Genomic DNA, 25,192 nt, shown 5'->3' with positions numbered 1-25,192 from the left:
TTGTACTGGAACATAGTCACAGCTACTGGTTTATGTATCTTCCATGGCCACTTGCCCGCTGGGGCAGCCAAACTGAGTAGTTGCAACAGGGACCTTACTGTCTACAAAAACATAATTTTTACCACTTGACTCTGCAGAAAAAGTTTGCCAACCCCTGCCCTTTATGATGAGCTTGACCCCAAGGATTGAACATCAAACAGAATGGCTCTTCATGAAAAACTCACCCCAACCCCAACTGACACCCAAGGTTGAACCATACACATACATTCAAAATCACATAAACATTATTTCCATTGACAAATCCTCTAAGAATGCAGTTGGCCTGGGAAATCTAGTCACCTCAGGATGCACAACTGAAGGCAGCAGGTGAGGAAGTGGCAGCTAGAGTACCATCTCAAGAATCTGGTTCTCAAATTACCATATCCAGTAATTTCATTTCTGGGTATTAACCCAAAGGAAACAAAAACACTACTTTGAGAAGACATATGCACCCCTATGTTTACTGCAGCATTATTTACAATAGGCAAGATCTGGAAGCAGCCCAAGTGTCTAATGATAGATGAATGGATAAAGATGTGGTACATATACATACAATGGAATATTACTCGGCCATAAAAAAGGAGGAGCTTTTGGGGGGAGGGGTCATTAGCAACAACAGGGATGGACCTAGAGGCTGTTATGCTAAGTCAGACAGAGAAAGGCAAATACTACATGATTTCACGTATATGTAGAATCTAAACAAACAAACAAAAAAGCAAAAACAGACCCATTAAAACAGAGAACTGATGGTTGTCAGAGGGGAGCGGGTGGAGGGATGGGCAAAATGTGTGAAGGGGAGAGGAGGTAAAGGCTTCTGATTATGGCATGAATAAGTCATGGGGATGAAAGGTCAGCCCAGGAATATAGTCAACAGTATTTTAACAGCGTTGTATGGGGGCAGATGGGGGCTACTACACCTGTGGTGAGCACAGCATAATGTACAGGGCTGTCAAATCACTATGCTGTACCTGAAAGTAATGTAACACTGTGTGTCAACTATACTTCAATTAAAGAAAAAATAAAAGAACCTGACTCTCAAAAGGTAGGCCAGGGCTTAAAGCCCATCTACAGGTAATCATGTTCTTAGGCCCTCAAAATGTGTCGTCCTCTGAGAGTAAACAGGCACCAGATGGTCAGGAGACTATTCCAAGGTTGGGGGGGTGGGGGGGAGTCCCAGCTTATCTTATCTAACTAGAAGGGAACTGGGAGAGAAGCTGGGTTCCATGGAGGAACGGCAGAACAAGAACTGTCATCCTAGAAACCACTCTTAACAAGGCATCACATATTTCCTAACTTGGCCAATTTTTAAAGTATTTATCCAGACAACTCTCCAAAGCAATGGCAATAAGCACCTAGAAAGATGCTCAAAATCACTAATCATTACAGAAATATAAATACAAGATACCACCTCACACCTATCAAAAAAATAAATAATAACTAATTAAAAAAAAAAAAAACAGAAAACAAGTGTTGCTGAGGATGTGAAGAAATTGGAACCCTGTGCACTGTTGGTGGGAATGCAAAAAAATGTAGCTGCTATGAAAAACAGCATGGCAGGGGCACCTGGGTGGCTCAGTCGTTAAGCATCTGCCTTCGGCTCAGGTCATGATCCCAGGGTCCTGGGATCGAGCCCCGCATCAGGCTCCCTGCTCTTCGGGAAGCCTGATTCTCCCTCTCCCACTCCCCCTGCTTGTGTTCCCTCTCTCGCTGTGTCTCTCTCTGTCAAATAAATAAATAAAATCTTTAAAAAAAAAAAAAAGAAGAAAGAAAGAGAAAAACAGCATGGCAGTTCTCAAAAAAAATTAAACACAGAATTATCACGTGATACAGTAATTCCATTTCTGGGTGTATACTCCTAAAAACTGAAAACAGGGACTCAAAAAAGATTTATATAACCCTGTTCACAGCAGCATTATTTACAAAAGCTAAAAGGCGGCAGCAACCAAAGTGTCCACTGACAAACGGATAAACAAAATATGATATATACATAGATAGATATAGATAATATTACACAGCCTCAAAAAAGGAAGGAGATTTGGACATGTGCTATAATGTGGATGAACCTGAGACCATTATGCTAAATGGAATAAGCAAGTCACAAAGGACAAATACTGTAGGATTCCACTTTTATAAGGTACCTAGAACAAATTCATAGAGACAGAAAGCAGAAAGGCAGTTATCAGGAGCTGGGGGTAGGGAGCTGGGGAAGTAGTTTTCAATGGAAACAGTTTCAGTGTTTGGAGGTGAAAAGAGCTCTCGATATGGAAGGTAGTGATGGTTGCACAAGAATGCGAATGTGCTATACGTGGAATAAAGCAGAAAGCTTCTAAACGCCGCGGAATGTCCTGAGTGATGGGAGTACCTTTTATATCTGTATAAAGAGCCCCTCTGGAGCACACGTGAGTTTATGCTACTGGGGTGACTTAGGGTGGGGCTTCTACAGAGCACCAGAAAGACTAAGTGATTAGAGGGCTGGACCTTTCAGTCCTGCCCACTGACATCTGGCAGTGGGTAGAGGGAGGGGCACCACAGACCGAGCTCTGTAAAAACTCTGGAACGTCCCCGTGGGTGGACGCACGCGAGAGCCTGGAGAGTGACACACCCCAGTTCCACGGGGACAGAAGTTCTAGGCTTGGGACCCTTCCAGACCCCACCCTATGTGGCTATTCATCTCTATCTTTTATATTATCCTCTACGATAAATTAGTAAATATAAGTAAGTGTTTTATCTCAGTTCTGTGAGCCACTCTTAGCAAATGAATCAAACTGGAGGAGGGGAAGGTGGGAACGTCTAACTTATAGCCAGTAGGTCAGAAGCCAGTAATGATTTGCAACTGGTATCTGAAGAAGGGACCGTCTTATGGGACGGAGCCCTTAACCTGTTGGGACTGATGCGGCCTCCAGGTAGACTGTGAGAATTGAGTTAATTGCTGGGTGGTATGGGAAAACACACATTCAAACTCTACTTTTTACCATACCAAGCAAAAGTGACTGTTTAAACAAACTTCTATTTGATCATCATCTCATTTCTGGCCATTCCTGCCATAAATATGTATCATGAGAATAGACCATTCTCAGGCAAAGTTATTCAAAAGATCTACTTCCCTGGTCATATGTACTGAAATATAATCATTTGACTACTCAAAAAACAAAAATATACTTCAAAAATTAACAGACATAGATTTTTCTCAAATGTCTGATACTTGTTCTAGTGCAAATATTAGAAGTTAGGGGTGTGGATGGAAGTAGAAGCTACTGTACCCAGTAAATGGAGAGCTATAGGTAATGGTCTTAACAGAATTACCAAATTGCCAGCCTGCTGTCTGTGACACTCGTCTCCTGTTATTTTCATTTGAAACAAGGAGAAAGAATGATACAAGTTTTTATGCCTTTGTTCAGTACCACTCTCAGCAACCTTTATAAACCTCTCTAGCACCTCAACTCAGTTCACTGCAGATTAGCAATACATAAGCCAATACCAAAATCAATGAGATTCAAATCTAACCTTTTCCTTTTAAAGAGCATTCCCCACCCCACCCCACCCCCGCCGCTAAAGGCCTTCACACTTGCAATAGAAAGCTGTTTCCAGTGGGAGTGTGTATGTTTGTAAAGAGCAAACAGCAAGATGGGACAGAATATACAATTTAAATGAAACTAAAGTTATTCATCTCGAGGGTCTCTTCAAATTTCTGATCTGGAGTTCAATTATCTTTGGGAATGATGAAATTAATGAAGCCCCAGCTCACTGTGCAAGCATCTTCACACTTCTTCATTCAATAAATATGTATTAAGTGCCTACTCCCTGACTAGCAGTGTTCTAGATGTAAAGGATAGAGTACCAAATAAAACAATGTTGTTGCCTTCGAGGAGCTTACATGCGAGTGCAAGAAGCCATGTAACAACCAAATATATGGTATGTCAAATGTGTGTAAGAGTATGAAAAAAATCAAGGCAGCATAAGGGGGGGGGCACTTTAAATAAGATGGTCAGGGACTTCTCTGGTAAGGTGAACTCTGAGTGGACAGTATTTAAGAGTATGTGGAGGAGTGAAGCATGCGGGTCTGGGCTGGAAACGTACTATGCAAAGGCCCTGAGCCTAGAGTATGCTTGTCCCAGTCAGTCACAGCAAAACAGCCCAGCCCATGTGGGTGTGAGGACAGGAGGGTGGGCCCTGGGCCTCTGGAGACAGCTGTTAGGGTCTGGGGAAGAGAAGCAACATAAAGGCTCACTCTGCTTGCTGTACAGAATATAAACTGTAGGAATACATAGGTGGAAGCAGGGAGACCAATTAAGAGGCCTTTACGGTAATCCTTGTGAGAGATGCCAGCAGCATGGGCCAGGGTGATGGTGGTAGGAGTCAGAGGTGGCCATATCCTGAGAATATTCTGAAGCTAAGGAAGACATATGCTGAGAAAGTAGGTGTGGCATAGGAGAGGAAGGGCCAAGGATGGCCATAAAGATTTTGCCTGCTCAACAGCTCCCATGAGATACGTAATTAGAGAGTGAAGTGAAGATGGAAATTTACTTGCAGCATGAAAAATCCCTTCAGAATACCTGAAAAGAGAGATGAGAGGAGAAGACAGGTAGAAAGCCTCTGGCATAAGGTGAGCCAATAAAAACAACAGCTATCATTTCAAAATGGACAGAGGGAAGGAGATGACGGAGCATATGTAACAACTATATGGTTTTCTACATAATATGGAACAAGGAGAAAAGAGAGCCCTACCTACCTATGGTATTGTGAGGATTCAGTAGAATAAAAGCTCCCTCCTCTTTTATTTTTCTTTTCAAGATTTTTTTTTTTTTAAGATTTTATTTATTTATTTGACAGAGAGAGAGACAGCGAGAGCAGGAACACAAGCAGGGGGAGTGGGAGAGGGAGAAGCAGGCTTCCCGAGGAGCAGGGAGCCCAATGCGGGGCTCGATCCCAGGACCCTGCGATCATGACCTGAGAGACTAAGGCAGACGCTTAACGACTGAGCCACCCAGGCGCCCCTCTTTTCAAGATTTTTTATTTATTTACTTGAGAGTGTGTGAGCGAGAGAGAGAGCATGCACACGAGTGTGGGGGAGGAGCAGAGGGAGAGGGAGAAGCAGACTCCCCACTGAGCAGGGAGCCCGATACGGGGTTTGATCCCAGGACCCTGGGATCATGACCTGAGCCAAAGGCAGATGCTTAACTGACTGAGCCACCCAGGCACCCCTCCCTTCTCTTTTATAAACTGTCAAACACCTTCCAAACGTCAGTTAAAGTCATTAAAGAGGAAAAAGTAAATGTGACATGTGGGGAATGTCAAAATGACCACACATACACAGGTGTGCAACTGCATATCTGGCATTTAAATATACTGGAGCCAATGTTGTGTCATTTTGATGATCCTTCAATAAGTGTATATTATAGTGGTATATTATGCCCAGATTCCTTATGTGTTTAAAAATAAACAAATGAGAAAAATATCACACTTTTGTGGGATGAGTCAAGATCCCAACAGCTTCAAAACAGCATTATTTTTAATGAAAACATATGTTCCAAATTGCAAACCACTGAGTTTCCACTCAAGTGTGTGAGTGAGAAAACCCAAGTGCCAGGGAATTTAGAAAAGAGAAAGACGAAATGAGAGATAAGATATAAATTCCTTTCTCCTTACTCACCGTTCCCTCCCAAAAAAAAGTCTATTAACACAAGTATAACAGAGGCTCTCCTTCCAATGAAGCTGAACCTCATGAATCTTCAGTGTTAAATAAGATTAATGCTGCCTTCACATAAAAGCAAAATGGTAGATGAGCTTATTAAATTCATTTCTTCAAAAAATCTTGAAAGCCAATTAATGAGTCTATTCCTGAAAATAATGTATCTGTTCTTCAGTAATGCCAGATAAAATTGTTCCTGTGAAAATATACTCAGAACCAAAAATGTTAATACTATGAATCTCTACTGAATTAATCACTGTAAGATGTATTCATTATTTTGTGTCTTATTCCACAAGAACTCTTTTATTAATTCATGATGATACCTGTTCATTTTTTTTCATCCCTAATAATCCTAGATGAAAAGTTTACAAAAGAAAAGCACATTTTAAAAAGGCATGCACTGCTTATTGAATTTTAGAAACAAACAGAAAAGTAAAAACAATACCTCTTGTAAATGTGAATCTTTCTTTTTGGCTGATAAATTCAAATGTTTATCAATTAGACTATAGTTCTTTTCCGTCTCTTTGTCAAACTTCTTTTTTTCTTCCTACAAGTCAGAAAACACAGACAACTATGATTAAACGGGGAAAATGCATATATATACAGTTTATCTACTGAGAAGCTCAAAATAAGATTAGGATCTAAAAATAAATAAAGTACCACTAAGTGTGATGAAGCTATCTGAAAAATCTATCTGTACCCAGGCCACTGCTTATTAATCATCTTCAGTGTTAGGACTGAAGAGTCACATATTTTTTCTCTTTTTCCTTTAATGGGCTTTTTACGGAGCACGGTATTTTTCAATACTTCTACTTAGTGTTTAGAAATAATGCCATCTCACTTGTCCCTCATTAAAAGAAATAATAAGAAGAAGAACACAGGCCTAAAACAGCAAACTTGTGCAGATTTTGGCAAAGAAATGGGATTCTTTTAAAACTGAGTAAATTTTGGTCTAGATTAAAAAAATAATCATCATCACAATTGGGGAAGAAAAAAAAACCTTGGGAAAGATTTCCCTTAACTGTCCAGTGTGAATTTAATAATAAGACCCTCTGATCAGAAACGTCATCTCCTTTCCAAAACCTTTGCAGTGATTTCTATAACACCACTGAGAATATATATCAATAGGTCAACAGGGCCTAAAGTAACACCAACATCCTCATACTGAGACTCTTTGGTTGAGCATTACAAACATTTCTCCGGTACTGCCCAGAACTAGCATTTGCTTTTCTTTTGCTATAGAAGCTTTTTGAAAAAACAAGTATCCTAATTGTTAAATACAGAAAAGACAATTTCCCCTAACACTGTTTGCCAATTTAAGTGGATTTTTTTTTTTTTAAAGATTTTATTTATTTGACAGAGAGAGACACAGTGAGAGAGGGAACACAAGCAGGGGGAGTAGGAGAGGGAGAAGCAGACTTCCTGCAGAGCAGGGAGCCCGATGTGGGGCTCGATCCCAGGACTCTGGGATCATGACCCGAGCTGAAGGCAGATGCTTAACGACTGAGCCACCCAGGCGCCCCTAAGTGGATTTTTTTTAAGTGGATTTTTAATAAACATTTCTGAGCACCAATGAGAGCACACTATGTCCTCATACTGTCAAAATGTTTCCGTTAACTTCAAATTCTCCCTAACTTTCCAAGGGCTCCTGGAAAGGAACATTCCCTTCCCTATTTTCCAACTTCTATCTTCTAAAGCAAAAATAATCTTTTCTGATACAATCTTTTTCCTAGCAGGCAAACAGACTGAACAAAGCATGAAAAGTCTATTTCTTCACATTTATCATTGTTTTTTCACAACACAGGACTACAAACTGCTGTGTGGAAACCTAGGACAGAGCCTCTGCTGGCTCATCCAAAGATCCTGAACTCATTCCACACTGAGGGAGGACAGGCAGGCTCCGGAAGAGACATTTCTTCCCATTTGTATTCCAAGTTTAATTACACTCTAGCTGCACAACTTAGGGGAAAAAAAAACAAAAATGTAACAGCACAGAATCTAAATTCTCCTACTGAAAAGATAAGGGATTTTTTGGGGGGGGGGGAGGGGTGGTACTAGCTCATTCTTTGATCCAATCCTAAAGTTCTGTGACCCAAAGGTTCCCCTATGTGTGACAAGAGTCACACTTTTGTTGAAACAGAAGCACTTTTCCTTTATGCTCTTAATTTACAACTACTAAAAAAAAAAGTTTAAGGCATTAATTTACGGTTACCTTCTTTTCTGCTTTTTATTACTATACTCTTCGTCAACTATTTTGGTGACTAACAAAAAAATAACATAAAACAAACATGTGGCCACCATTTCAGAATCTCCACTATTTTAAAATGTTGTTACGGTGGAATGCACACTGGGTTAGGGGTGAGAAGACAGGTCCTGGTCCGGGCCACTTTCTACTGTGACTACACACCAGCGTCCCAGCGTTCTCTGGGGATCCCACTTCTCGAGCTGAAACAAAACAGGAAGAGAAGTCCCGCCACTGCATTCACCACAAGAGGACTGCAAAGCAGGATCGTATAGGAACAAACGTTCACTATCCTCGCAGATTCAACCTTACCAGGAAGATTGAAAATATTTTTACTCATTTGATTTCATGTGAATCACAGAAGGGGACAAAGGAAGCAGTGATGCTAAAATCAGCAGTCAAAACACCCAGCACACTCAGCAGTTGTGCAGTTTGTAAGTTAACACGTGGGTAAAGTTGAGAATGAAAGAAAGCGGGGGTATCAAAGGCTTTGTGAAGAAGGAATTCAGCCAAGAAACAACATTCCATGCACCAACAGAGAGGAAACACATTTGTTCACACATGGTATGGCGTTATACAAAAGCAGTTTTATTGTTAAACCTGAAGACTTAAATAATTATTTCTTTTTGCATTTGTTCTCAATGCCATTATAGAATAGTATTCTGTTTCTCTGTGCTTACAGGGCTTTTGTGCTGAAATAATGAGAATTTTAAAAGGGACTATGTTCAAGTAGCATCCAATAAAGAACAGCATTTTTTCTTCAACACTGCTATATCTGACAGACATACATACGTAGATGTGTGTGAATTTATATATATATACATATATATATAATAAACTGAGTAACTTACGACAAAAGGTTCTATGAATAATCAAATTTAATACAATGAAAATTTCTTTTATAAAACAGCAGTACAAATTCAAGTAATTCTGAGCTGGGGGCAATGAGTTTATACCTGAACTCAGGTACAATGAGTGAAGAACGACAGAACTCATTAAGGAGAGGTGGGAGCAATGGAAAACCAGATCGTCCACATCTATTCTAGAGGGGAAGGTGGCCATATCATGGCTCCAGCAGATTTTTACCATGTGGGAATATAGGCTAGTATATAAACCATGTCCTTAGATTTTTCTGGAATAGCTTTGAAAAATCCAAAGATTTTTAAATGATGGCGATAGTTTGTTTTTGGTTTTGTTTTTACATTTTCACATGAGTAAGCCAAGCAAAATTATGTCTACAGGTTAAGTATGACTCACTGAAAGTCAGTTTGTAATCTGTTACAAAACCACCCATGCCCCCCCCCAAAAAAACTAAACAACAGCTATTATTTAAAACAGCTTAACCAAATAAGATGTATGCTGTATAAATGGGTAAAGGAAATTCAGAAACCTAAGAAATAAAACTTATGTAATCAGGTCTTCTGAATATGTTAGAAGTAAATATATATATATAAATATATATATATTAAGGTTTTATCATAATTCACTGGGTAAAAAAATACTTAGCCAACAGTGTTGATATAATTAGTTAACTACTTGGAAACAGAGAACCACATCTCATATCAAAATTAATTCCAGATGGACTGAAAGAGTCACAAGTAAAAAATGAAGCCATAAAAAAGAACAGTTTCATCAGATATCAGAACAGAGGCATACTTTTGAGCAAAAAAAGAAACGGGAGAAGCCATAAGAACGTCTAGATATCCAAAAAAAAAAAAAAAACAAAAACAAAACCCCACAATAAACAAGCTAAAAGGTGAACAACAAAGCAGGGAGAAGAGGCAATTAATATATAAGAAAAGAAGCAAGTATTTTTAATGTATAAAACATTCTTAAGATTAAGCATTTTTTTGCTAAAATCACATAATATTTCCATTGAAAAATGAATAAGGAACATATAAAGAACTCACAAAAACTTGAACATTTACTGTGAATTGTCCACATTTCTTTAGGGTACTAGAATTTTTTTGTTTTGTTTTAGAAGAAGGGGGAGGGTAGTTTTTAAAGTTCCCAGATGATCTTTTTAAAATGCTTTGGTTATTTTACAAATTTCCTAGGATGAGGAAATGAAAAGGCTTATTTTACAACTATAAACATTAAATAATAAGGCATGACTAGTCTGGAGAACTAGATACTTTCTTAGATATTCCAACTCTTCCCCCTCCTTACTTAAATAAGATGGGAGTAATACCACACATTCAAGAAGCAAGATTCGCTTGTTTATTGTAAGGTAATATACTCAGCAGGACACCTTCTCAAATGCAATCCTGATATCCAAGCCAACCAGAGTTTTGCCTTCCCTGTTCTCCTTCCCTGCTCTACCAACCTCCTACACGCCCAGGTGAAACGTCACCTCTTCCAGGAAGCACCCCCCTACCACTCGGGGGCGTAAAAACCGCACCCCCCTTAACTCCTGCACCAAGTGTCACCTATATCCCTGCTTGACACTTCAGTTGCCTGATCCAACCCCACTGTCCCCCTTTCTATAAAGTCCCATCAGCCTATCCAAAGAAAGGAGAATTCAGCTTTCCTCCCCACAGAATCTAGCAACTGACTCCACACCCAGGAGATGCCCGCCAGAGGAGGAGTGGAAGAGGAAGCCTGTGGCTGCAGAGGCACCACCAACAACAAAGTGGACGGGCGCCCTGGGGTCCCAAGCAGTCGCTCCAGAGTCACCTACCCATCGCGCCAGCACTACTTGGCCAGAAGGGTCACATGCCGCATGTTATCTCTGAAGCTTGCGTGCAGAGAGTGGACAAAAACCGAGCGAGTCTTGTTTGGCAAGTTGCTGCAGCATAAGGCGTAAATGGGATAATAAAATAAATTGCAACTACGTATGCCAGGCCCTACTCTAGAGAAATACACCATCACGTTCATGCTGTCCTCACAAAAACCTTCTGAGACAGGGGTCATTCGTCTCCTTTTAAAGATCAGGAAATCGAGAGCTAGATGCCGTAAGTCACTTGCCCTGAATCACACATCTAGCTAAGGGGCCGAAGTGGGATTCAAACAAGAAGGAATCACGTCTTCCTGAGAGACTTGCCCTGTACTCCAAAGCTGAGATCACAGGGCATGTTCCAGAGCACCTATGCCTACCCCAATTATAGCACTTTTTAGTGTATTTTTATTGCTTTTTTATTTGACATCTCTCCTCCAGAGTTGAAGGCCAATCAGCCAGGGTTTTAATTCACAGTTGTACCCCAGGGCCTCCTGCCATAGGACAGGCACTGGGAAGTGTTTTATAACTAAAATGAAAGAAATGTAATTATATTAAATCATTTTTTTCTGCTTTATCAAACATAATTTGAGAGATTATTTAGATAGATGTGCTTTTTACCCATATTTTGTAGTCATTTACAGAATCTTGGGAAATCAACTTTTATTAAACATTCAGTCATTAGATATCTAGTCTTAGAAACACAAAAGACATTTGGCATGAGGGTCAGTGAATGGCTGAGGCAGTTTTAATATATGAAGTGAACATCTTTTTCAACCCTTTGAGGTTACATTTGTTTATTCCATGGAATAAAATGGTAATGGGCTCTTTCCAACCTGGCATTTGAATAGGCTCTATTATCAATATAGTTTAATTGAATCTACTTGACACTTGCATGCTGCCCCTTGTTAGAAGCCATGTTGTCATTACTGGATTGCTCAAATACCTAAAAGAGCAATTTTTAATTCTCCCACTGTCTTAGCAAGCTGGGGTATTTCTTGGAGATTTTACACAACCGACTAGGCTCCTACGTTGTTCAGTACCTGTACTAGTCCTCTGGGGCTAATTCGACATTTAATGGGCAGTGGCTACGGATAAAGGGTTGTGCAGACACAAGTGAGAAGTGAGAAGCCCCGGGGAAGGGGAAAGAGCTGCAGAGGAAGTAAAAACTGATCTAGGCCTTGAAGGGAACTCTGACGAGTCACCTCATGTGACACAGCACAGAAGGATGGGTGTCCTGCGAGGGGAAATGGAATTTTTCCAACAGAGAGGAGCTGGCAAGCGTGCGAGAAAATCAGCAGAACCTCCAAGAACAGAGGAATAAGCCCAAACCAAACAGGACAGAAGAAGAACATATCCAAACAGAGGCAAATGGTAGAAAATACCACCTCAGGGCTTTTAAAAAATCCAACTTGCAAAAACCACCTAGCAGTTTAGATCACACGAAAACCACCATATGAACACGTCACTAGGATTCTGGAAACTGGAGAAACCAAGACTGAAAGGAACAGAAAGAGCTCTAGTTGAAAAGGCAGACAGCAGGATACGCCAGGTGGGGAAGGAGAAGAGAAAGAGAAGATCAACATCCTAACAAGGATATTTTAAACATTCTGCTATGGTCAACTTTTAAAGGCTTTTTTTTGTTTTAATCCCCACAAAAATAAAAAAAATTTAAAAAGCAAGCTTTATTCTGTTTTTAAAAAAAGACCTTTTATCTATGAGAATAAAGTTATTTTTAAGTATCCCAATTAACCAGTGAAACAAAAATATGTTTGTCAAAACATGATTAAATATTTAGGAAGCACAGACGTAGAAAATCAAGTATCCAGATCACAAACCCTCCCCAGGTTCTTCTAGAATTATCAGAATAGGTTATTTAATTAGATACCTTATGTATTAAGGCAGAGTGGAAGCTAGTAGAAAATAAGGAAAGCACAGTCTTTTCTCTAAAAAACTGAACAATCTAATGAAACAGGTGTTTATGTAGCACTATGTCACCTAGAAAATCACCTTTCTCTACTCTTTATTATAACATATAAAACTGTCAGTAAAAAAAGGGCTTCTCCCTGTGACCCATGAGGACTGGCCTCCTCGAAGAGTATCAATGATGCGACAGCCAATACGCATACTATACAGAACAAAAACATGGGATATATCCTTTGTAAACTTAAAGCCAGGAGAACAACAAAGGAATTTAAAAAGAGAGAGAGACTTCAGGTTGGAATTTGGCCACTAAACAACTCAAGGCATAGACTAAAACTACTAAAATAACTTCTTCTTTTAATATGGCAATCTATCCTGCCAGGTACTTACAGGATATACCCTGAACAAGTATAACATCAGAAATGGGGAAAGTTTCAGAGGGAGGAGTCATCCATCAATAGCAAATTCAGGTCAGAAATTTATGAAAACCCAGTAGGGGGCTGCCTGGATGGCTCAAGCTGGTAGAGCACGGTCTGGGAGGGTTGTGAGTTCAAACCCCACACTGGGCATGGAGCTTACTTTAAAAAAAAACAAACAAAAAACAAACGAAAAAACCAGTAGGGTGTATGGCAAATAAAAAGAAAATATATTAAGTCATATTCATTTTTCATTTCCATAATATATCCTCGTTCACCACCACCCTCACCCAATTAAAATAAGAAAAATAATAAATGGACACTATTTACATTCCATACCTACCAATGAAGTATAAAAAAAGAAAGAACCAAGATGTCCGAGATTTAAAACAGAATCATAAACTACAAAGTAGAGCAGTCAGATCCCCAGGTCTCTCATTTTACAGATAAGGAACTAAAGGCAGTTACTTGCCCAAGGTCACAGGTGTGAAAGCAGACCTCCAGTGACCTACTGCAAAGCCAGAAGACACAGTCAGCCTCGTGCAGCTCCGCAAACAATCCCAGGAAGAGGACCTGGAGGGTACCCCCACTAACCCCTCTCAAAACACAGCCCTTCATTAAAAACGGTAAAATAGTATGCCAACAGGAAGTGTCTAATATTTTAACAAGTCACTTAAGGAGAACTGATTCTATAAATAGCAACTAAAAAGCTGCCGCTCTTTGGGCCCAACTCTATAGCTACAGCCCTAGAAGCCACAATGTTTATTTGTACAAAAGGACTTTAATATTTTGTTTAGGAAGATAAAGGGAAAAAAGCATCACATCCCCAAGCCATGTAGGGGAGGAAAATACAAATATAAAAACTCTCTTCTCTACCTAAAATTGATGTTATTCTCTTCTGGGCCAGGCCAAAAATAGTCAACACACGAATGTTACTTTTTGTCCCTCAAGTGAATACATAAAATTCAGGAAAGGTTGGTGGAAATTATTTCCCTGGGATAATTTCAAAGCTCAGTTCACAAACTTTAGAAGTTGCTAAATATATCCCAGGCTCCCTGTGGTCAAGTCACCATATTATTCCCAGGAATCCTGGCTAACTCCCAGATCCTTGAGCACAGCCTGTGGGTCACTCATCTTTGAATCCCCGACACCTAACAATACTGGCACATAACAGAAGCTCAGTAAATTTGTGTTCAGTGGAAGGAAATTACATCCCAATAACCCAATATTCTCTTCCTAGTTTCACAATGGCATCATGGTGTAGCTGCGTTTCTGATCTTAAACCCTCACGTCCTGCTACACTCCTCCAATAAAACTGAGGCATACAAGGAAGTAACTGCATTCCCTACAGAGGTAAAATGCTTCTATTCCGAGTGAACGTGCTGTTTGGTTAAGGATGTTTTCAAAACCCGGTGTCGGAAGGTGTAGCCAAAGACGACTAGAGGTTTTACAATCCTGCCCAGGTGTTTTTGTTTTGTTTACAATTTCATATCGCCCAAAGGGGAAAAAGCACATTGAAAACATAAAACAGCAGATGGTTTACTCCAGCATCTCCTTCAAAGCTGCCAAATGCAACTAAGCATACACTAGACATAGCGGAGGCACCGCCATCGTCCGCTTACAAGTGCGCTCAAATTAGACACAAACCTTTACGGCTCCAAGTTGTTCTTTTCTGAATTTTTCCAAGGGTTTAATCAGGGTTTCAGTTACACTTAATGCCTAGAGAACAAGAATGATAACAAAAGAACACAGTATTAGGTTTCCCTAAAGGAAAAAAATCAGTATTTCATTTCCCTCTTCGACCCCACCCAGAAATAAAATGAACAACATATTTTAACTACCTTATCTCACCCTGCCAATGCAAACATTAAATCGCTTCTAAATTTATTAACACGCTAGATCTCCGTAAATATTTTCAGGGAAGAGGAGGTGGGGCAGAGTGCCAGTGAAATGTGCAACAAGCAGCCCCAACACAGCTCTTTCTTCTGGGAAAGAGCAAGAGGGCTGTCTTTAAACAACAAAGGGGTCTATCACATTCATTAACAGGACACTTCTGTTTGAGATTTTTTTCCCTCCCCCTCCTCAGGAATTTACAAGTCAACTACATTCCTTTATTAGTTAGCAGACTACATTATGTAAAGGGTTAGGTCTGTGGCTACAAGTTTAAATACACTTGGTCTTATTGAAAATTCCTCCTGAGGATGTAAGGTAAATCAGCAAAGCAGTCACAACAAAGTAAACATTGGGGGTGCTGGCAAACAGTTACAGAAGGGGAAAGTCAACATGCTAGGAGCCATACACAGAGTCCAACCACAACTGCACTCATTCTTATATTGACTGGTTTGGGGCTTTTCATTTTAAGACAGAATATACAAAAAACAATGCTAAAAATACAAACAAAAGGGAATAATTACCTAAGGAAAATGCATTTAACAATATGCAGGTGGGTAGTGGTTTTCTCATCCTGTATTTCCAGGAGATCAAAAATATTCAGGATAGAAAAGGAAACCTCAAAATACAACAGTGTGCCATTCCTTTTTTTACAAAAAAAAAGCCCCTAGAAATCCAAGCTTTAAATTATAGAAAGCATAAATGACTTAGAAAAGGAAAGGATTCTGGGGCACCTGGATGGCTCAGTCGGTTAAGCATCTGCCTTCGGTTCGGGTCATGATCTCTGGGTCCTGAAATCCAGCCCTGAGCTGGGCTCCCTGCTCAGTGGGAAATCTGCTTCTCCTTCTTCCCTCTGACCCTCACTCCCCTCATGCTCTCTTGCTCAATCTCTCTCTCAAATAAATAAAATCTTCAAAATTTTTTTCTAAAAAAAAAAGGAAAAGAAAGGATTCTGAATTTAACCAAAGGCTTCTTTGCAATGTTCCATTAGGTAAGGATTTCTCCCAAAGAGACCATTCATACTGTGAGATAGGGAATCCTCAAAGTGACTGTGCCTACTTGAGAGGCTTAGAAGTTGAACTCTCTTCCTAGGGTTCTACTCACTCCCACCCTGACAATTTGTCACTTAGGTATCAAGGAGCTGGGGCAATAGGGAACTAAGAGAATTAACAGCAACAACTAGTCAAGGAAAAGGGATCCTTTTCAAAATACCTTAATTTTATCCTCTTTACATTGTTGACCGTGTGACCTACAACAATGGCAAACCAGAAAATCCTTTGTACTAAAGAACAGAGCAAGGACAAAGCACATACCAGGAATTCCCAACCACTCAGAACAATATGGAATGCCTCCAGCAGATAGGAGAGGGTCTGCCATACGTTTTCAAAGTGATCCAACTCACACACAACATCTCAAAATAATTTAAGGCACATTTCTATGAGCACTAGTGTTGCTGCCTAGCTTCCACATCGTGTTCCTACATAAACCTACATATAAACATATATATACACACGCACACATGTGTGCGAGTGTATATACACACATACATCCTCCATGGTGGCTGGCCCACTCAAGAAAGAAGTCAGCCCAGCATGACGTGCTGGGAACACAGGGGCTAGGAGCTGCTCAAGTGCATAGAAGATAGAAGCAGAGATTCAAAACCATGTAAGTATGAGCCTAAAAGTACCACATGGGGACTTCCCCGTCCCAAGCAGCCATCTCAATAAACTTGTATTTCATGAAACAAGTATTTGCTGAGCATTCAGCCCCAGGTGCTGGTGACACGACTCTGAACAAAATTAGTACAGTCTCTGCCCTCCTGGAACTTACTGTCTAGCACGGGAGACACAGGTTGCACAAGTGAATGCATAAGTAAATGTGTAAATGCATAAGTAAATTCTAGTAATCCCTTCATATGGAGAAAAGTAGGGCTAAGGTGAGGAATTTATTAGAGGATTTATAAGGAAAAAACGACTCAGGAGAGCTCCATCCAAGAAATGACATTTAAGCTCAGATCTGAAAGATGAGCAGGGATTAGGGGTGCAGAGAGGAAGGGAAATGGTTTCCAGCCTGAAGCCAGCAGAGTCCAAAAGGCTTAAGGTGAGGAATCTGTGTATTACAGTAACTAGCAAAAGGCCTGTGTGGCTGGGGGCATAAAGAACAAAGAAGTGGATGGAAAGGGAGGAGTGAAGGCAAGGGACCAGAACATGCAGGGCCCTGTAGGCCCAGGCAAAGAGTTCTTTTATTTGGGGCATGATGAAAGCCACTGGAGGGTTTTAAGCAGGGAACTAATACAATGATTATTTAGATCTTTTAAAGATTACTCTGGCTTCTCTGAGAAAAAGAGATTAGAGGTGAGGAAAACTGGAAGGAGAAAGATGTGCTAGGAGGCTTCTAGAATGGCACATTCTCTCGGGGTTGGAATAAGGTCATGCTAATAAAAATTGAGAGGAGACCGTTTTCAGAGATATTTGCAGGTGGAATCAAAGTAACTGGTGATAGACAGAATGTGGGAAAGGGAGGCGTTTCCAGGGTCACTCCCAGATTTCTGCCACGAGCAACTGTATAAGAATACCTTTTATTGAAATAGGAAAATTTTGAGAAGCAACTGGAAGCAAGCACTAAGGAATTACATTAAATCTGAGATTCTAGGAGACACCGCAAAGGTAGTAAAACATCTAAATGCCCACATGAAGAATCCAGAAAAGATGGTTCAAATTTTCGAATGTGGGAGGAGATGAGATGCTGCCCACACATGGGTGTTGTCTTGTCACAGGAGTAGGGCTCCTTCCCTCCCTTGTAACAGGATGTAAGGAGAACACAAGTATCAGTACAAATGAGCGTGCAGATTTCATGAAGAGAGGCTGGGGGACCTGCTACCTGATGGTTCTTTTTTCCATGAAGTACAAGGCAAGGCCACTTATAAGAGAGTCTGAGCATAGGAGAAAGTTTGAATAGGAGAATGAAGGAAAGAATCTTCAAACAGTGAGTAGGGCACTTCCTAGAGAAACATGAACATTCCTAGGCAAGCCTGCAGGCCCTTTAGATAAGTAAACAGGAATCTGTGAAGTTGTGAGATTTTCTCTAGCAACACAGGGAGCAGGTGAGCAGTGAGGTTCATCCCAGGGAAGAGCATTTCCAGGAGATCTAAATGTACCAGCATCACACTGCACAGGCAAGCTGCACAGAAGACGCTGACTGGGTGAGAGAAGACTTCTGGAAGGGGAGAAAACAGACCTGAGCCCGAAACAGGGCATCGGAGTTCTTCAGGCAAAGAGTTAAGAGTAAAGAGGGAGGGGAAATGGCAACCTCAGGACACAGAACTGCAAGCAATCCTGGTGTCACTAACGCAGCTGAAGAAGCTGAAAATAAGCAGAGGAGGCTGAAGAGATCCAACTGGCTCCATTCACCATCAGAGTAGGACGTAGGAAATGCCCTGTAAACGCTAGATATAGGCATTAATAACACAGACATATAAAGGCCTTTTAAAATGTGAGTCCTAAAACTCTATACTGTGGAGGAAACATTGTGCTTCACAAAAGGACCAGGCCACAAAGATTACACATGAGCAATTTTAGGTCATTAAGTATGTCCTTCACTTGGAGAATTAATTTGATGCAATATCTGACTCCCAAGGTCTAACACTAGTGTAGGACAAGAATATATGGGATTTCTGTCTTACTGTTTGCAGGTTAACAAGGAAATATCCAGAGTAAGGAAAGGTTCTGATACCACTATATCCAATTTTTTCATAAAATTTTTTGATTAAAAGTTTTTTCTTTAAAATTATCATTTTTTTCTTTAAAATATCTGGTTATGTAACTTTTGAACTGAACCTTAAGCATTCTGTTCAAGAACAAAATAACAGAGTGGCGACTAAATCTTCAGCAAGGCAATGCTGGTTGAGCAATGAGGATTGTTTTCTTCTTTTTCTCAAAATAGACTGGAGACTCCATGGAATCTCTCAGTTCCTTTTATAAATTTCACAGAAGTATTATATTTGTTAGTAATGAGTGTTACTAAAACGTTCTAATGCCAAAATGTGATTCTTCTTCCCCAGTGAAAAATGAATACCAAATCAAGGACTGCCCCTAAAACCCTAAAGGAAATTTCTGGTGATAACAGTACCCCAATTTGAAAGAGACAGCTGAAGTAGTAACACGGACATAAGCTTTCAAATACTAGTACATTAGAAGAGAAAAAGAAAAAGCAAATATAGACTGTGATTTTAGAATCCACAAATAAGATTATATAACCATATTTTTCCCCATAAAATACTTGAACAAGCCACAAAAAGAAGTCATAAAAAGCCTTGACTAATGAGCCTTGGAAAGGGTTTTGGATAGTCTTGCTTAGAAACAGAATGCAGCATCTACATGAACATAAAACGTGTTCATTTACCAGCTGCTTTCGCCTTAGGGCAGGAGTCAGCCAACTTTTTCCTATAAAAAGCTGGGTTGCAACTACTCAGCTCTGCCATTTGCACAAAAGCAGTTGTAAACAGTATATAAGTGAACGAGCACAGCTAGATGCCAGCAAAATTGTATTTACAAATACAGGAGGCCAGGTGGGCTTAGGCCACAGCTGGCTAAACCCTGACTGAGAGAATCATCTCAAGTATCATGGCCAAAGAGGTTCTACTTACTCTTAACAGACTGTATGTATTTTTTTAAATATACATTTACCATATTTGCAGGGTACCAAAATTTGGGAGGAAAGGTTGAATGCTGGATGAGAGAATCACAGTTCAAGTAGCTGTCCAGCTGAAAAGAAGGATTCAAAAGTGATGCTGTCGAGTTTGGCCAGGATAAGCAATACAGCGGGTTTCAACACTGAGAGGCAATTGTTCAAGTGTAAAACTATCTTAACAACAATTTATGTGAATTTAATAGCAGGCTTTAATAAGGGCTTTAGTCCCTAAAAATGAGTTAACTGAAAGTCCAGCATGAGTCAAAGGAGTCATAAGTGGCCCTAAAAAAGAATGAACACATACACTGTCTATGTTCAAACCAAACAAGGCAATCATTCAACTGTGTCCCATAAGATCAGAACCTATCTCAATAGGATGGGTACTGTGGTTTAAGAGGGACATTTTCTAACTGGAGCGAAGCAGGAATGTGCCCAGAATGTTAAAACAGTTTAGAAGGAATAGGAAAACCAGAGGTGTTCGATGGAATTGGGGAGGAAGAGAATATTCAGAGGGAACATGAAAGCTACCCATAAATATTTAAATAGATGCTGTAAGAAAGAAGAAAGAAATCATTCTGATTTACTTAGAGAAGACAAAACCAGGTCTAGTGGGGAGAAGCTGTAGAGCAGATTCTCAGTTCGCTATCAAGAGGAGGTCAGTAAGACCTTCATGGAGCAGGCAAACTATGACCTCTAGCTCTTTTCACACCAACAAATACAATCTAGACAACTGATATCGAGGGATACTCTACCACAGAGGCCTGCATTGAGAGAGAGCTGGCCTAGGAGACCTCTGGGGTCTTACCCAGCTCTAGGATTCTACATGAGTTGGGAGAAGCAGAAATACAAGCTACATTTCATGTGATTGGCCAATCACAGAATCCATTAAAACTTCACAATTCAAAGTAAAAGAACAAGATTATTTTATAACAGCCTGGGGGATTAAAAGTTCTCCAACTAGTCAAGTCTGAAATCCCTATTATTAGGTATCTGGAGGTGAGAACTTAAATGTCTAAAAAGAAAAGAGAAGAGAGGGTGGTATCTCTGCCTGTCTCCACCGTTCAAGCAGTAGCTGAGAAATCTGTTAACAACGGACAGCTGACCAGCAGAGAATCAGACTCTGCTTTGGAGAGGAACCTCTGCTGTCGCTTTAAGTTTCCCCATTTGGTATCGAAGGCTAAGTTCTGATTCTAAATCTAAAGAAAATGGGGCTTGGGGCTAGAAACCCATATTCAGTAAAAAGGCAAAACTACATCCTATGAGATCTTTAATAACAATGTTTTCAAGTCTCAGTCTAGATAAAACAGTGAATAAGTCCATGTAAGTACTAAACCATGCCTTTCTAATCACTCAGTACTAACAAGGATAGACGGAGTCTAATGGAACAGAAGGAATTATGTCTGTTCCCCATGGCCCTTGTTATTTTAAGCCTGGATTCCAAGTGTTCTTGACCCCAGAGGAATGCATAATCTGAGAGCAAAGGAGAATTTCCACTATTTTCTCCCATGACCTTCCAGATACTTCCCATTTCATCAGACTAAAGGAAAACTCTACTTTCCAACTCCAATATCGAAAATAACAGCAAAGAAACCATGCATCAAAGACATGTTTCTTACTTTTTTCTTGAAACAGAACCTCAAGAAAGGGTGCCAAGGAACTATTATTTTATATATATATATGAACATAAGAAGTATTTTTCCCAAAACTGTCTCTCAGGAAAAAAAAAAAAAAAGGAAAAAAAGGAACTTAACCCTATATAAGAATTCTCACAGTCTCCTTAAGGAGACTTTCCATTATTTTGATCAACAAAGAACTGCTTGAGGAATCTTAGTCTGAAAGGGCCCCAATCACACCTAGTTTCAGATGCCGCAGATCACAAAGAAGTCTGGGTTACAAAAACAAGAAGCTAAGAAATTTAAGAGATGTAGTTATTCTGGAGAAAACCTCAATTTATAAGTGTTTGGTGCTTTTGTAAAGATCACTTTAAAAGAAACAAGCTGGGTGATTAAGTCTTAAAAATACATCTGTATTATAAAACCTGTAAAAGAGACTGTCCAAATCTGTTGCAAATCTGTAGCTTAAGATAAAATATCCAATGAAATCATCAGAAAGAAATTTTTTTTAAAGGTGCCGTATCTCAATTCAGACAAACGGGGCCATGAAATACTCTGGACAGCTGTCCTGAAAAATTCAGAGTATATCAGTGATAAACATACTAACATAAAAGCGGTCGAGACTTGGAATAACTTTTTTATGAAATAAGTGGGGAAAAAAATCTAAAGGATTCAACAATAATTTGATTTTAGGGATGCTTGGGTGGCTCAGTCAGTTAAGCATCTACCTTCGGCTCAGGTCATGACCTCAGGGTTCTGGGGTCGAGCCCCACATCGGGCTCCCTACTCCTGCGTCTCCCCTCCCCGCTCATGAGCATGCATGCTCTCTCGCTCTCTCTCTCTGACAAATAAATAAATAAATAAAATCTTTAAAAATTTGATTTTAAAATACAGCCACATACCTTTTTTTGAATGGACACACTTGTAGGTATGTATATGTATGTCTACTAGATAATCACATGCTTAAGGCATGTGTGTCCATTCAAACCATCCCAAAACATTTTTTGTTTAATCTTCTCATAGGAAAATGGTGTTGCCATATAATCAGGCATAACATTATAGGTAGGGTATATCTGCCCTTTGCGATACATAACACTTAAAACACCTTTCCTATGTTTGAGAATTCTCCTACCAAAGGAGGCACAGCCCACCTTCCACTATAAAAGCTGGGAATGACAGACACTTGTTTTCCCAGCCCCCTTGTAGTGAGGTTGTGGGACCTGGCCAGAGTTCCACTAATGAGATGGTGAGTGGTAGCGCATCGTTTCCAGAAGGAGCAGTTCCACAACCACCAGCAGGGGCAGCGGTGCTGCCGGGACATGCCCTGTTACGTACACCCTACAGCAGTGGTGGTGACGGTCTTCTCCACGCCCAGCTCTGCAAGAGCAACTCTGGGCTTTGTTCCTGGTTCCCAGATCCAGATAAAGATCCTGCAAGCTACCAACTATTTTTTTTTTTTTTTAAGATTTTATTTATTTATTTGTGAGCTAGAGAGTGAGAGAGAGAGAGACAGAGTGTGCGGGTGCACAAGCAGGGGGAGTAGCAGGCAGAGGGAGAAGCAGGCTTCCCGCAGAGCAGGGAGCCCGATGCGGGGCTCAATCCCAGGACCCTGGGATCATGACCCGAGCCGAAAGCAGACGCTTAACCGACTGAGCCACCCAGGTGCCCTACCAAGTATTCTTTAAATAAATTCCCTTTCTGTTCAGAATACTTAGGCCTTGCAACTGAGAATCTGGACTAACATAGGATTCACATTTTTTTTAACTGCAGAACTTTCAACAGTCTTGTCAAAATGCTTTCAGTACTATCCATCTCAATTCCTAAAGTTTTTTCTCCTAATTAAACCAGATCGTTTTTCATGAATTAGATTACTCCCCTGTCACACTCATCCTTTGCGATCTTTTTCTCCATCTAGCCAGGATCTCCCTGGACTGTGCCTTCCCCCCTCAACCTAAACTCGGGTCCTAATAGGAAAATTAAAATGCACAACAAAGCTATTTTTCTAATACCTAAAATAATAAGGGAAAGAAGTCAAAAGACCTGGGATGCTGAGAAGAAATGAAACATCTAATTGGTCGTGCTAACAGAGCCCTGCCACAGTGACAAGTAAGTTCTGTCATTTGGGCTCGGTCCTAACCAGTTCTGGTTTTACACCAGAGAAAACACAATTCTCTTTTGTTACCTGAGTATTCTCAACTTTAAAAAAGGAATAATGCTTGCTCTCTCTACCTACTTTACACAGTTAAGAAAAAAAAAAAAAAAAAGGCAGGGAATGCCACACTAGAAGCAATTTTAACTTCCAAATAAATCCCTGGATGTTATTTTATTTGTGAGCACAGCTCAAGCTATGCTAATCCTTCTGGCGGAAAAAATTAATGTAAAAACAAAATTAAATTTTAGAGCAGTGATAGCTCAAACTTACCAGCTCAAAACTGGTGAGAATCTTAACGAACCCATATGCAGAGGTCTAACTGGAACATAGGTACAGAGGTGCTGTAAATTAATTCTATAGTTTAAACCTGAAAATTAAGAGCCAATTAATGTGAAATAGTTTCTTGAATGTCGGATTCTTTTAGCCCACAGCAGTACTATTTAACAGGCTAGAAATTATAATTAGTAAAATATACATTCTAATTTCACCAGATCAGTCACCACACCTTTGCTTTCTTCTGAAAGTCCAAGAATAAAAAGTTCCTAGAGTTTTTGTCAACTTTCAATCCTAAACTCTGAACAGAGCCTAAAAAACCAGAGGATTTGAGCTGAAGTTCTGACAATTTCTTCACTCTGGCTTAATTCCCTGAATATTTGGCCATAATCTGGCTCTCAAAAAAAAAAAAAAAAAAAGTTAAGCGACTGAAACACAAAAGTTTAAGCTTCCCTTAATGTCTCTTTTCTACAAACAAATACCTTAGCCTTTATTTGAAGGGGGAAAAAAAGGAAGTCTTGCATCAATTTTGAAGGCCATTCATTAAAGGTAGCAATTTTACTCCAATTATTTAAATCAGATAGACTCTACCAATAAAGATTGTTTTTTATTATTCTTGGGAAAAACCTAGAATCTTCAAGCAGAGATTGGGTGTATTAGGAATAAGTTAACCTAATAAGGACATTAAATAAGAGATTTAACTTTGATCTTCTTTTCCTCTGTGCATGAGGGAAAATAAGGATCTAGCTTCTATTTTTTTTTTTTAATAAATACCCAGGCAGAACAATATGAGAAGGAATAAAACCCCACAAAAGTGAGGGAAAGAGGAGCTTGACAGAAAGCTGCAAAAGTATCATGAGAGAATTCGAAATTTTATTTTTTAGCTTTAAATAAGAGAACATTTTCATTTCTGAAGTGAACAGTGTAAGTCAGAGGCATAGCTACTAGTGGAACCTGATAAATCAGGCCATAAATGGCTGTATGAAGAAAATATGAGACAGAGAGAAGGGGGTGGTGGGGAGACCTGTTCAGAAAAGAACACCTACACCTTTGGTCAATGGCAAAGAGACTAATCTCCAGCCCTTCTGTGCCTGGGCTATCTGAGTGGCCGAGAGAGAGAAAAGGAGGGTGCAAGGCAGAAAGTCCCTCATTCTCCACTCTGCAGCCAGCAGCTAAGCACTTCATCCCGATAAGGACCTAACTCCTCACTGCATCCTCCGGTGCTAGAACACCATCCAGCTCCTAACAGGCATTCAAAAATACTTATTTTATGAATGAGGTAGGATTCTCCTACAAATTTAGATAACATAAAGAGTAGAGTTTCTAGGGGCGCCTGGGTGGCTCAGTCGTTAAGCGTCTGCCTTCGGCTCAGGTCATGATCGCAGAGTCCTGGGATCGAGCCCCGCATCGGGCTCCCTGCTCGGCGGGAAGCCTGCTTCTCCCTCTCCCACTTCCCCTGCTTGCGTTCCCTCTCTCGCTATGTCTGTCTCTGTCAAATAAATAAATAAAAATCTTTAAAATAAATAAGTAAATAAATATATTTTTTAAAA

At 40.0% G+C, this 25,192-nt stretch overlaps 1 protein-coding gene across 8 annotated transcripts in view; it reads right to left on the bottom strand.

The window, feature by feature from the left end:
* ARHGAP10 (Rho GTPase activating protein 10) overlaps window positions 1-25,192 on the bottom strand; it is a 316,951-nt gene that overhangs the window by 197,738 nt on the left and 94,021 nt on the right. For 7 of the 8 annotated variants that reach the window (XR_010409585.1, XR_010409584.1, XR_010409583.1 and 4 more), the window contains 2 exons: window positions 14,673-14,744; window positions 6,174-6,275 (listed from right to left, as the gene is read on the bottom strand). Coding sequence is in view for 5 of the 8 variants with exons in the window: in XM_054508716.2 (XP_054364691.1) it covers window positions 6,174-6,275; window positions 14,673-14,744 (174 nt within the window). In the remaining 3 variants the exon portion in view is untranslated. The remainder of the gene's footprint in view (window positions 1-6,173; window positions 6,276-14,672; window positions 14,745-25,192) is intronic. The other variant, XM_054508715.2, reaches the window with a different exon arrangement.

Source organism: Mirounga angustirostris, unplaced genomic scaffold, assembly GCF_029215605.1.
Source record: "Mirounga angustirostris isolate CCGP_5_RB_7025 unplaced genomic scaffold, mMirAng1.0.hap1 SCAF_2, whole genome shotgun sequence".
NCBI classification, from domain to species: domain Eukaryota; kingdom Metazoa; phylum Chordata; class Mammalia; order Carnivora; family Phocidae; genus Mirounga; species Mirounga angustirostris.
The sequence above is the reverse complement of the archived record's forward strand: the minus strand, read 5'-3'. Positions and strand labels throughout refer to the sequence as shown.